General features: G+C 33.9%; 3 protein-coding genes across 3 annotated transcripts; 2 read left to right on the top strand and 1 right to left on the bottom strand.

Moving 5' to 3' along the window:
* Window positions 1–2,160: 2,160 nt before the first annotated feature.
* Window positions 2,161–3,186, top strand: LOC149940473 (uncharacterized). Its single transcript, XM_090179276.1, has 2 exons — window positions 2,161–2,469; window positions 2,539–3,186. The coding sequence occupies exon 2, from the start codon at window positions 2,542–2,544 to the stop codon at window positions 3,184–3,186; it is 645 nt and encodes a 214-aa protein (XP_090035402.1). The 5' UTR covers window positions 2,161–2,469; window positions 2,539–2,541.
* Window positions 3,187–3,609: 423 nt separating this feature from the next.
* On the top strand, window positions 3,610–4,137 carry LOC149940472 (uncharacterized). Its single transcript, XM_090179275.1, has one exon. It carries the CDS (start codon window positions 3,610–3,612, stop codon window positions 4,135–4,137), a length of 528 nt encoding a protein of 175 aa, XP_090035401.1.
* A 646-nt stretch (window positions 4,138–4,783) lies between these two features.
* On the bottom strand, window positions 4,784–5,524 carry LOC149940471 (uncharacterized). Its single transcript, XM_090179274.1, has one exon. The coding sequence runs from the start codon at window positions 5,522–5,524 to the stop codon at window positions 4,784–4,786; it is 741 nt and encodes a 246-aa protein (XP_090035400.1).
* Window positions 5,525–14,004: the final 8,480 nt, after the last annotated feature.

Below are 14,004 nucleotides of genomic sequence, written 5' to 3'. Positions count from 1 at the left end.
ATCTTTTGTAAATTTAAAACAATGTCAATATTTATGGGCCGAACATGATTTCCTATGGGAATCGATAGAACACTGGAAGGCAGGAAAAAGACAATTATTTTCAAAGTTTTTCATGCCCCAGATTCAGCATTAGGGAGGGTAGCGGCATGATTCTTATTGTCAACAATAATTGATTAACACATTAAAATTGCAATGCCGTACAAGGTTTACTCGGCAGTAAATAAGAGTATACCAATGGCTTTCCTTCATAGACTCCAATCTGACATAAGTCTGCTTTCAATGGCTGGGAAGTTCCTGAGCTAGCAACCCTGTTATAAAATTCCAAAATAAAATGGCGGACTGCAATGTCACCTTAAACTAGTGTTAAAACTTTTCGGTTTTTAAAAACGTATTATTTATAAATAAATTTGGTTCAGATGTATTTATTTAATTGAAAATTGTTATTACTAAACAATTGTATTAACTTTAATTATTTAAAATTTTAACTAATATTTAAACTTTAGGGTAAGTTTTAATAATAATTTAAAATTCGCGCAACAAAGATTACTGGTAGAATTATACGCCATTAGATGGCCTCCTAGGATGTAGTAGGATCATACAGATAGAAAATAAGTTATCTATGAGTAGGATATACATTATTTCAGCTCAGGGGCCTTGTAATTTGTTGACAAGTAGAAACTCTGACTAGCTTGCTATTGAATTAAAAAGAGTTCCAAAATTAGAATATAAAACTGTGACTATAAGTGAAGATAAGTGTTAACGTATTTTGTGAAAATAATTCTGTTAAATTTGCAGTTGAAAAGCCAGTCCTTTTCTTCAGTTTTAATATATTTTAGACTGGAAATGAAGGAGTGACAGCAATTGTTAAAATTATAGTGGGCACTGATCAATTTGACCCCATTTTTGTTCACAGTGTGTGGTCTCAGTAGTTTGTTTCTAATTTCAGGATTTCTGATAAATTTACAGTAGAAAAATCAACGAGCCGAATCCTATTCTTCAGTTAAAATTGATTTTATAGTAGAAATGAAGTTATTTAGTGAACGAGTGAACCTAATGGATAGTACCATTGCTAAGGAAGCAAAGTATATGTACACTGTGGCCCACATAATGCTTTATTTTTTTCAAAAAATTCCACTCGTTCTTTAATTAACTAATTTAGAGACTGAAAAAATTACTTGATTAAATTGTGTTTTTTCCAACTGGAAATGTAACTGAATTCTTTAAATTGTTTTTTAAAGACAAGACCGAATCTGGTAAATTTTAGTTGGAAAATGCACGAATCAAGTATTGAAGTTAATGATTTGGTTGTGCAAAGTGAAATGTACTAAATTTAAAGAATTTTGATAACTGCACATTTGTGAAATTTATGATATCTCTGTAGCTCCTACCTTTAATTGATAAATTTTTAAGAATTCTTATGAAATTGAAACTCTAGTCTTCAACATTTTTAATAGTGCTTCTTTACATTTTGGCTTGAATCAAAGTGTAGGATTTTTCATTAACAAAACTAACATTTTTTACTACAAAGTGAAAAGTTATAAAAACTGGTATGTAAATATGTAACTGAATGATTACTTATGGCATATATTTACAATAGTAATTTATACGATAAATATGCCCTGTAGGGCAGGGGAAAGAGCCAGATATTAATTAAAAATGCTTTTATCAAAGCAGTTTTAAGGCAATTTATGGGGGGGGGGGGGGGTGAGTTGGGACATAGAAAGGTACAGATATTTCTTTAGATTTTAAGAGATATTTTTTGCAATTACTTTCAAAAGCCAAATATAAGGTGTTATCAGAACTGATTAGGATTTTTATTCTAATAATAATAAAAATAATAATCAGCTAAGCTAATACCCAAGTCACAAACCACAGGCTAGCATCTTGTTAGTTTAATGTGAAAATATTATAAATTTAATATATAAAGTTTTCAGTATAATAGGGAGACATAAAAAAAAATAAACTACGTCACGAATCGTTTAGACAGTAACGCCACCTATTAAGATTTTTCGCATCTGTCTGTGAAAATTTTATTGGTTCTATACCGCCATTTTGGTAGAGCGGCGCCTTTTTTGAAAAGGAAATTTGTACGACGGTGTAATGACGATGAGTAAAGAACCCAAATTAAATTATTTTGAAACTTTAAATGAAGTAGTTAAAGTAAGGTACAGAGAAAAGACCAGTATAATAAATAATACAGATCCTTATCTCCTAAAAAAATGTGATTTTAAATATTTTAATGGCCAAGATAATCGGGAAAGTAGTAATTCCTTTGACTTGTTGCCACCTGTTGGTTTTCCTGATGTGTATTTGTATTTAATTTCTGGTAAATCACCATTCACACATAAGTTATTAAAAAATTACAAATCACTTGAGGCTTATGATCAGTTTGTTTGCGATTTTGTCAGAAATATAGGCGTGAAAATATTTAGTGATAAAGGAAAGAGTCTTTTTTTGATTAGGTGCCAAGTAAGTTTACTTATTTACAAATTTAACTTTTCATTTACTTTTATTTATGTATAATTTCATTTAAATTAGGTCATGCACTCTCAAAGACTTCGGGAAAAACTACTTGAACCATGGGTGATCATTGACAGTGATGGAACAATCCTTTCGGGACATTGTACTTGTATGGCCGGTTTAGATGAGTGTTGCACACACATTGTGGCTCAACTTTTTTATATTGAGTATGCAGTTAGGTTTAGAGAATCTGTCACTGTTACTGGAAAGAAAGCCTACTGGGTAGTTCTAGTTACAAAGCAGCCAACATATTCACCGGTTTGCCAAATGGATTTAACTTCAGCGAAGGTGAAGAAGAAAGCATTGGACAATATTGTGGAAGCAGGTACCCTATCTAAACCTAGTATGTTAGTTCCTGACTTCACCAAAGAAGAAATGGATGATTTTTGGAATGAAATTAATGAAAAATCTCCAAACTCCGCAATATTTAGGGTTCTCCCGCAGTTTTATCAAAAATATATTCCAAATTGTACCAATTCCAACACATATCCACCAGTTTTAACTAACCTTTATGACGAATCACTAACAAAGTTATATTTTGGGGAACTTCTAGTTCGCTCAGATTTGCTGGATATATCATTCTCCCAAGAACAAGCTAATATAGTTGAAAGCGAAACAAAACTACAGTCTAAATCCAAAAGTTGGCATAGGTTTAGGGCTGGCTGAATTACAGCATCTAATGTGAGAAAAGCGTGTCACACTGATCCATCAATGCCTTCGGTTTCACTTATTCAAACCATTTGTTACCCTGGGTCAAAACATTTTTAGAATGAGGCGACAAGGTGGGGAATAAAGCATGAAAATACCATGAAAGAAGTGTATTTGAAAATAATGATAAAAAATCATAACAATTTTATATTGGAAGAATCGGGTTTAATTTTAAACACGCTTTATCCCCACCTTGGGGCTTCACCACATGCGCTAGTCGAATGTCAGTGTTGTGGGAGAGGGGTATTGGAGATAAAGGCCCCTTATTCTATGAGGTTCAAATCAGTTGAGGAGGTACACCCAAAGTTCTGCCTCGAAAAGAAACCGAGTGGTCTTAAGTTGAAACAAGATCATGATTATTTTTATCAAATTCAGACACAAATGTTTTTATCCGAAAGGCCCTATGCAGATTTCTGTGTTTGGACCACAGTTGATTTTCATATTGAACGTATAAAACAGGATAAAACCTTTTGGGAGAATGCTACTCTTAAAGCCACCCAACTTTTTAGAACAGCATTATTGCCTGAACTTCTCAGTCAATATTTTACAGCGGAAGTAGTTCAGGAAAAGAAAAGGACTATGCACGACTCAAGTGAAATTTCAAGTCCAAAACAAAATTTCCCAGACACATCCAACACCACTTTCTCTGCAACTACAATTCTTTCACCATCGCAACCCAAAATTAAAGATTTCAATATAGCTGAAGATGTGGAAAGGTGGTGTTATTGCAAGGAAGGAGAGAAAGGGCAAATTATATTTTGTGAATTCGAAAACTGTGAAATTAAGTGGTTCCACACTAAATGTTTAAAAATGCTACAAATTCCAAAAGGAAAATGGTTCTGCCCTGATTGCCAAAAACAGAAACGTGAAGACAAAAAGAAATTGAAGAAACCTGAAAATTTAATCTAAGCAATACACTAGCCAAGTTCAAGAAATCAAATTTTTTAAAGTTAAAGGGAATATAACCTCCCGTATTTGGTGTGGAACACCAACGTTTGCAGCCCTGGCCACTCTTGCCTTTGGCTTTAGAAATGGTTGGCGCCACTGTACAGGGAAATTTGAAAAATTGAAGGGGTCTTCCATAAAGATTGCTTTGAAGGTTATATTCCCTTTAACTTCTCTAAGCAATTATCTCAAATATCTATTATTTACATACTTATAAGTCAAAGGTCAATATTTCACTTATTTAAAAACAAATTTATTTCACTTTTTTAAAAACAAACTTATTTCACTTATTTAAAAACCAATTATTTAACTTATTTAAAAACAAAATTATTTATTTCTATAAAACAAAAGTCAGGTAAGTTAATTTTAAAGTGATATGAGATATCCACCATTGGTCTAGACAATTTGGAGGAACTAAATTAAGGAGAATACACTGTTGTTCAGATACTAGGCCTTCCACGCGATCAAATCTACAGAAAATTGAATGTAAATTCTACTTAACTTCCAAATTTTTTAGTCTTTTGACCTTATATTCTATATAGTTTTCAAAAATGATATATTTACAATTTAACTTTGTATGTATTAAATAAAGAATTTTAAATAATTATTTTTATTCCATTGGAACAACTGGGGATGTCAAATTTGTTAACCCACATGCAACTATGACAATTTTGTCTATTATAGCTATCGTTTCATCATCGGGTGCTTCATGTAAAAGTTCAAGTGGTACTTTTGAGTGTAGAATTTGATTTTTTTGGCGCAATAATCCAATAACACGTTCTACGTGAATTCTAACATTAGCTATATGTCGGGTACTCTCAACTTCTAATGGATCTAATTGTGACTTTCCTTTTGTAAAAGCTGGTAATTTTAAAGATGCATAAACCATACTAACAGAATCGGCAATATCAAAACCACGGTCAGCTAAAACTAAATCTCCAGGCAATAACTTATTTAAAAAACCACAATTTTCTGTCAAGTGTTTATCACTGACACGTCCACCCCACCCTTTAGAAACAAAACTAATTGTGCCTTGTGGTGTAATTGCAATTAAATACTTAATAGTATTGTTGTGTTTGTTATTGGACCAAGTTTCTGCTTTGCTTAAAACATTTGAGGGCTTTTCAATAAATATTTCAAAACAATCTATGATAGTAGCCACCTTTTTACCAAAATTCTCACGGAAACACATAGGCATAGTGGCATAAAGTATCTCTCTTTCAGGCCAAACAATCGTATTTTGTAAGAGTTTATACAATGCGTTCAAAGTATTGTAAAAAACTCTGCCAACAGTTCGGTCTGAGATATTAAATCTATAAGCCAAATCTATATTTGTGGATGCTAGTCTCATCTTCATAAGTGTTAAAATTAATTGTTGGAAGTGATCAAGTTTTGAATTATTAAATAGAAAAGGCTGATTTTTTTTTTAAATTACCAAAATAACCCCCAAACTTTCAAGACCCGTAAAATAACGAATTTTGTCATCACTGTCAATAAAATAAGTTTGTGCGTAGTTTTGTTTTGCCAATTCTGTTTGCAAAAAACAAATTTCTGCTTTAAATTTATTAATTTCTGATAAATAATTGTTTATTTGCTCATTAGCTTTTTCTAATTTTTCATTTACTTCATCAAATATATTCCGTGACTTATCCAAATCATACTGCAATGATTCTAGCTGAAACTTCTCTACCATTCGAAATAAAGTTTGAGTTTCCTGATTTAAATTTTTCATTAAATTTACTGGAAGCACTTGCGTTTCATTTTCCACTGTTAAAACTTCATGTTGCGTGCAACTATCAACTTTTGTTGCCTCAAATTGGCATTTAAAACCAAATTCTTCACAACTGACTGGGATACATTTACTTTCAAATGTTTTGAAAGGGGTTTGTGTACCAGTATCCACTAATATTAATGCATCGGTTACAGGGCTAATTTCCAATTCTGACGTTAATACAGCACGAGTGTCATCCGGCCCACAAAAGGATCTCGTAGAAATTTCAGAGTTAGGTCTTTCCTCAAAATAATTGACTTCAACCTTTGACATATTTTCCATATTTAGAAGTTTTCCAGTTTCTAATGTAGTAGATACCTTATTTCCACAATCCATCCCCTAGTAACATGATTCCATTAAAAAGGTAGGCCATTTTGGAAATTATATAAGTATATACATCTTTTGTTGCAGCACGGTTTTTTCTGCGCTTGTATCTTCCAACAGCCGTCTCAGGCAAGACAAAACGCTTGTTATTCACATTGGTTTGGTTTAAATTTTTATTTGGAATCCAATCTGGATTTGTTTGATCAAATAGAGTTGAAGGTACTAAATTAAACAAGAGGCAGTTCAAATAATAATTTTAAAGCCAATTTAGACTTAACTTACCAGAGAAAAAATGTTTAGAACAAACCCTTGTATGTTCTTTTATTGCATTGGGTCCCAGGCTTAAATTTCTTAGCCATAAATTACGCCGTTTGAGAGATAATTCTCGAGTAACCTCACCTTGTTTCGTTATTACATATTACCATGTGTAATAACGAAACTTAATTTTTCTTTGGTACTAATGGTTTTACAATTAATTAAACAACACACCCTCACCATTTTCAAATTTAAACAATTAAAAAAATATAAGCCCACTCCACCAAAATGGCGTAAAAATAAAAAAAGTAAAAATGTATTTATTTGGAACTAGATGGGGTAAGAATCGCCCCGCGAAAATAAAAAATTCAAAATAATATGACGTCACTGCTTTTTTTTAGTAAACTGGAGTTAATTTATTGTGTAGCATAGTACAACAAGTTTTAAGCAATATCAAGCCCTAAAAATAACAATAAAAACCAAGTGCCACTTCATTTTAAAATATTATAATATGCAAACTAACAGACAGAATTTATAAATTAAATGGAAGTAAAACTCGCTTACATATTAATTAAATACAAATAAAAAAAGCATGATAATTACTTTACAATAACTATGTACTTATTTATTTTTTCAAACTAGTGATGACACCGTAGCAGACGACTGTTTTAAAGGTTATTAAAGTAAAAATCTGCTTGCTATGAGTATGAAGGTTTCGTTATTTGGAATACGTGTATTTTGCTGTGTCTCTTTTCTTATGGAAGAAGTAAGTGATTTCCAATCTTGTTCCCCCCCTCCTCAACGAATATAAAACCCTGGAAGTACACGCGTACTCCTTTGCATTTTAATATTTTATCAGTTTCCTGTTACAGTTTCAAGGCTGAAATTTAATTAAAGGGTTTTAAAATATATACATTTCCATCTGATAAATATGAATATCAATTTGTGAAAAGGAGAGGAAAATTGATGAAATGTAATAAAATATATTTGGCTTTTGAAAGTAATTACAAGAAATATCTCTTAAAATCTAAAGAAATATCTGTACCTTTCTAGGTCCCATCTCCCCCCCCCCCCCCCCCATAAATTACCTTTAAACTGCTTTGATAAAAGCATTTTTAATTAATATTTATAATTTACCAATATATTTATTAGTATTTTTCTAATATGAAAAATTAATAACTCGCGTTATTGACGTCAGTCATAAATTTATAGTTAAATCTAAATGAATGATAAATATAAACTAGTTTCATAAGACGAAATCGATTATTACTGCGATTTGAATTTGGTGTACATCAAATGGCAAATTTTCTCATACATTAATGGTACCACCTAGACTTTTTGCAATAAAGTAGTATAAAAACTTTCAACAAACTATTACTACTTTTTGCTTGATGGTTTCTTACCACAATCCCTAAAGGATTTGTGTGTACTAGTTTCACGTACAATGTACATAACTCTCCAAGAATTAAGCTAAGAAGGGCCAGGGATATCTCAATCGAAAGGAAATATCATGCCATCGGTATAGCCCGTTATGAATTTTGGAGATCGGGGCCCACAAGTTGGTATTTTCCCATTTTAGTGATCTTTGGCGAATTCCTTATACTTTGCTATATATTTAACTGGGGGCTATCTTTGTCAGTTAATAACTTTCACCTTTGCCCTTTTGCTTTACTTTAATCGGAAAAATAGCTATAATTATTATACTGGTACATGTACCTTTTTTTGCACGTTTCCTACATATTGATATGCTTTGCGTTGATAAATATAACAAGATATTATTATAAGGTGCGTGAGGTTTGCAGAATTGGCATTAAATGAGGCTAAAGTTAATTACTTTTAGATTTGTAAACAAAGCATGATATATTTGATTTCGGTTTAGGGTAAACGTTTTGACATGTGTCTTTCTACGGAGCGAAGTTTTGGAATAGATATTTTGCCATAGATACCAATTAAGAAACTACGTATTGGGCGGAAATTTTTACATTTTACCTCTTAAACAAAAAAGACTAATTTAAAAAATAAATCATAAAAATTAAAAAAAAACATACATGTTGAACTTTTTATTCGAATCCATCTAAATACAAGTTGGCAAGCCAAAATATACCTCTCCTCGGAAGAATTGTCCCTAGTGGTATTAATTTCTCGAGATGACCCTTAAAAATATATCTTCGCAATTCAGAGTTATTTACTAAAAACGTAATCCCGGTTCAATCCCGCCCGGTATAAAATTTTAATTAAAATAATTGAGACGAAACAACCGAGTTTAATTTATTCAGAATATTATAAATTAAGTAGTTACAACAGTGAGTTAGACGTACTAAACAACAACAAAAATAACCAATAGAAAAATATTAAAGAATATTCAACCTAGAAACAAGTTTATCCAAATGCTTTGAAATCAAGAAAAAATAAACCCAAATACCGAAAGTTGAAAAAAATTCTGTGAAAGGAAAATCGAAAAACACTTTACCGTTAACAATACACGGCTTACAACTGTTCTTAAGAGCAAAAATAAATCACACGTTTGATCATAATCTTTCCCAAATAAAGCGGTATGGAACACAGCCTGTTTGTATCTGTTAAATCGCGAATAATAGTAACATTAGTCCAAGAGGCAGCCAGTACTAGGTAAGCACGTAACAATTTCGTATAGCAAATGTTTGCAGGTGGTTTCCAAGTGAAAAGCGGCCGCTTTACCCGCTTAGTCTGTAAAAATAGTCTTGCCAGTCTTCAGAGTGGGTACTTTGCCACCAGAGGGTGTTGTAATGCTCAAAATGGCTTTTAAGAACGTCGCACTCGTTGCTGTGAGTGAATCAGAAAGAAACTAACATATTAAAAAACAAATGTTTTATTAACTATAATAATCGAGGGGTCGGACACTTGCCATTATTTTGTACGGGATTTCGGGATTTCATACAATACAAATAATATTACAATAGTTTTGACTATTTATTACGTATTTTGACAGGTATTATGTATTTGGTTTTTTAAGTCACTGTCAGAATCTTCTTAATTCCATTCTTCTATACCTGAGTGGCTTTCTTCCGTTAGAAAACTTTGGTCAAGCTCATTTGTCAAACCATATTATTTGGTAAGCATTGTTTGGCAAATACCATCGATGTTTTGTATTGTTCCATAAATCGGGAAACAATTCGTTGGCGCATTTCCAGAAATGGGCCACAAAATTGTGTATTTTAATATGCTCTTTTGGAGAAGGTAACGACGGTGGTAGCGCTCCGAGATCGGCTCCTTCAGTTTTCGGGAAGATCTTTTCCGATTTGTTATTTGCATACTTTTCTACGAATATGTGGAATCTAACTCTTCCCATCGTGGTTATTTTAAATTTTGTATAAATGCTACAGACAAGCAATTCGACTGATGCTAAAACGTCATCAGTCAAATTTTCAGTTTCTCAAGTAAAGAAAGCGCTTGAATCCTTCCTTTTCGAAGAAACGTGGAGGTATAGTCTGAGCAAGTAAAGGCGTGGAAAGCTGGTAAGGTTTTATACATTTCAGGTCCTATGGTTTTTGTAATAAATTAATATCGAAAAGCGCCTGTGGTTTTTACTCGAATGACATAGATCCATCCAAATGCGAGTTTCAAATTTGTGCGCGTGAACCAAGATAATTATTTACACGTCTGTACCATCAGTTTGTTAAATGAAAGCAGGCTGATCAAATGTTACCGACATGGATAATAATTCGAGCGTCAGCTTCTTCATGTGAAGAGCATAGCGACTGTAATCACTCCCTTTTCAACTTGCCGTCAGATTTGGAGAAAAGATAGCAGAATTGTTTTAAGCCAAAATATAATCTAAAATTTTCGAAACTTGCTAAGTAGCTGTCATTTTGCCATTCTCCAACGAAGAAATCGATTAGCGATGTTTTGAATATAGAAGAATTAAGGCTCTTTTGAAACTCACGAGGACATTTCAGATTCTGGCCAGATACCATTAAATTTAGATCGTTTCGTTGTCTGTTTTCTCTTTCTCTTTGAACTCTGCGCCCACTGGCAACCTAAAACCACCTTCGGAACTTTTGCATTTGAAATTTTGGTATATTTGGATTCAAGCCATCAGTTTGACCTTGCGCGCCCTCTGGCGGCTAACTGCCCACTCTGAGACTTGTAAGATTGTTTTTGGAACTCAGCGCCACTTTTTCACCTAGCAATAATAACCCTCAAACCTTTTGAACTCAATTTTGTTTAAAATCGGTGGGAGCTCCCAGTCTGTGCGAGATAGCGTACTGTCTACCAACCTTGGGTCTATGCTACGAAACAAAACACAGTGGCGAGAGAGTGACATATACTCTCCCCATCCTTCTGGTGTCGCAAAACTAAGGTTGTTCAAATTACATGCATTTAATTGAATTCAATCTGCTTCCCGAAAAAAAACAACGGTCAAGTTATAAAAGATCACACATGGTATTGAAGGAAAGGAGCTTGCGATAGTGTGACGAAATTAGTTGTATAAAATTGTAATGGCTAAATAACCGTTTGAATTTGAACAGTTTTCCGAGGAGGGAGTTAATATTTTAATATTTTGTTTCTTTTAGACCTACCGATTGATATATCGTTCATCGTTCTAACCTTAAACGAAAAATAAAAGTTGCATATCAAGGCCCTGTTCTATTCTTTGATGTTTCATTTACCCTCCTAACCCTATTGGTGGGTGAGTTACGGACATCGGTACGAAATTAAAAAAAGCCATGGTGCAAAAACGAAATTGTGTACTGTTCGCGTTTACGGGCAACTATCGAAAATTTTGATATAAGAGTAGCGAGTAAGGGGACATTTTCTATTCATTGAGCTAAATTTAGAATAGTACCGCGAAATCACAAATATGGGCACTTCTAAAGTTCCGTCCCACCTCTGTCCCTGAAATCAATATTGAAATATCGACAGTCGATAATGCTCAACGAATTGACGTATCCTTTACCGATCTAACCGTAGCGTTTGAAGAGTTATGAGCAGTACGGCGTTGGTACAAAATTCGTCAAAAATCACACTGAAGTGGGCTTTTGAGCAACTTCTGCGCCCTCGATCGTCGAAATCAATATTGGGCTATAGAGGGCCGGCATTGCACTGTCGATTGAGTAACGGTTCAAAACTTATTTAAAGTACGGCGGTGGCTATGTACCATGTAAAAATAGTACACACGAATCATTATGGGATTGTGTGTAAAAATTTAATTTTTTTAAATGTACTCTATTTTGCACATTCACAGTTTTATTGAAAATAAGATACACTTAAACAAATGTTATGTTAGCTTTAAGTCCTCGACCAATTTTGTATTCGTTGGCCATGATTAAAATTATAAATTCGTTTTCCTTGGATGTCATCACTTCTCCTGGAGGAATGTCTTGAGCGCAATACCTGCAAATTAAAAAAAAAATTCTTAAACCCACTGTCCTAGATATAAGTGTTTTTTCTCGCGTAAATTGATTTTTCAACGTTAATTGGATGAGATACACGGATCGAAAATCATTTTGTCTCAAATCTAACTATCTTAGTTTCACAGAAGGCATTGACAGTTTCAGGGGCGTACCAACCACGGGGGCAGCGGGGGCGACTTGCCCCCACCTCAATTTCACAGCGAAGGCCCTGCCCGCGCTACTTTTTCCCAGGGCAGTGTTTCCGTTGAGTTATATTTCACACAATATACTTATTTGCCATGGACGGACTCTTGCAAAACACATGGGTGTCGCATGTTTAGTCAACCTGTTACAATACATGCGACAACCCTTGTCTTTTGCTTTCTATACCTCAGCATTTTTGCGGACGCAACCTATTAAAATTTTGTTTTTTCCCCCGCTCTCCTAAAAACGTTGGCACGCCCGTGGACATTTTCAACATAAACACGACCTAGACGAGGGGCCTAAATTTTGGTTAGTCGATGTATTTTGGTTAAATAAACGTTAATTTTGCAGTAAAAACTCACTTTCTAATCTCAATGCTCTGCACTGACTTCGTTCGGTCTTACAACTACATTTGTTTTCAGATACGTTTTTGGGTTGTTAGCAGCCGAATTATCAAAAAATATCGCCTCGCTTATTAATTTAGTATCATTTAATTAAGAATTTGATATGCAGTGATATGGCTGTCTGATATTGCCCTGATTTGGCTTATTTTTTATGAAGTACTTACGCTAGAATTAGAAACATTTTTTGGTATACGTATTTGGAACAGACACTCTTTAACTTAAATTTCAGAAAAATTTTAAAATTATTCATGATCTTAAAACTTTTTTTTAACCAGTAGGTTGGAGAAAAATCTTTCAATTAGAAAGCTATGAAGTATACAGGGTCTTTTTTTTTGCTCGGAAAAGTGTTTTTTTTCAAAAACTATTTATAGTACCGATTTCAAATTTGGAAGGTCAATTCTCTATACCGGGGGACATCAGTTTGAGAAATTTGAGCGTTTTCGGTAATGTTTTTCACCAATTTTGAAAAATTATTTTTCGACCACTAGGTGCGAGATAAAAATTTCCTTTATAAAGTTGTAGGCCGTCATCGAAAACCCTTAAAAATTGTTCACTCGACGAAAAACAACTTATTTATCAGTGAAAATTCGAGCTTGAAAAATTTACAAGTTGGTGAAGCCAAATTACGATTGTTTGAAACGATAATTGAAAAGGGAACAAGTCTAATACAAACGTAGTAGAGTTTTCACACTTGAAAAAATGTACACGTTTGGTTTTTAAATGCAGATATTTTATTCACATAAATTTTTACAAAACATTTTCAATAATATCACCATTGGCTGCAACACAGGTTTGTGCGCGGACAATTAAGTTCTCAAACGCTTTCTCTACCATTTCTGGTGTGACGTCTCGGCAAGCACTGATTATTCGTCTAATGAGTTCCTCCCTAGTTTCAATGGGCGTGGCGTATACCTTTGCTTTAACGAATCCCCAGAGAAAATAATCCAGCGGTGTTAGGTCAGGTGACCTTGCTGGCCAATGCACTGGACCATTTCTCCCTATCCACCTTTCAGGAAACTCGTTGTTGAGGTGCTCAGTTACTTGCCGGGAAAAATGCGGAGGGGCGCCATCTTGCTGAAACCACAACTGACGTCTTTCAGCCAATGGAAGGTCGTCGATTGCGTCACTCAGTTCGTTCTGTAGAAAATGTAAATACCTTTGGCCGTTGAGGTTCGTCGGCAGGAAAAAGGGACCAATCAAACGGTTTCCAACAAGTCCAACCCAAACATTGACCCGTTCAAATTGAACCTGGTGATGATATTCAAAACCCCAATGTGGGTTGATGTCAGACCAAAGATGGCTGTTTTGATGATTAAAGAGCCGATCTCTAGAAAATGACGCTTCGTCGGAGAACAAAACATGGCGCAAAAATTGTCTATCTTCTTGGACAGCATTTAGTAACCAGTTGCTAAATTCATAACGTCTTTGATGGTCTCCGTCAATTAGTCCTTGGTGGAGCGTAGCTCTGTATGGGTGATAGCGATTCTTACGAAGAATTTTC

Source organism: Leiobunum rupestre, chromosome 6 (genome assembly GCF_980474605.1).
Source record: "Leiobunum rupestre chromosome 6, qqLeiRupe1.1.hap1, whole genome shotgun sequence".
In the NCBI taxonomy this organism is placed as follows: domain Eukaryota; kingdom Metazoa; phylum Arthropoda; class Arachnida; order Opiliones; family Sclerosomatidae; genus Leiobunum; species Leiobunum rupestre.
Note: the sequence above shows the minus strand (reverse complement) of the source record. Positions and strands in the feature narration are given on the sequence as shown.

Excerpts from the sequence above, each read along its gene's own strand:
- LOC149940473 (XM_090179276.1), top strand. The coding sequence starts at position 2,542 with ATGCACTCTCAAAGACTTCGGGAAAAACTACTTGAACCATGGGTGATC.
- LOC149940472 (XM_090179275.1), top strand. The coding sequence starts at position 3,610 with ATGTTTTTATCCGAAAGGCCCTATGCAGATTTCTGTGTTTGGACCACA.
- LOC149940471 (XM_090179274.1), bottom strand. The coding sequence starts at position 5,524 with ATGAGACTAGCATCCACAAATATAGATTTGGCTTATAGATTTAATATC.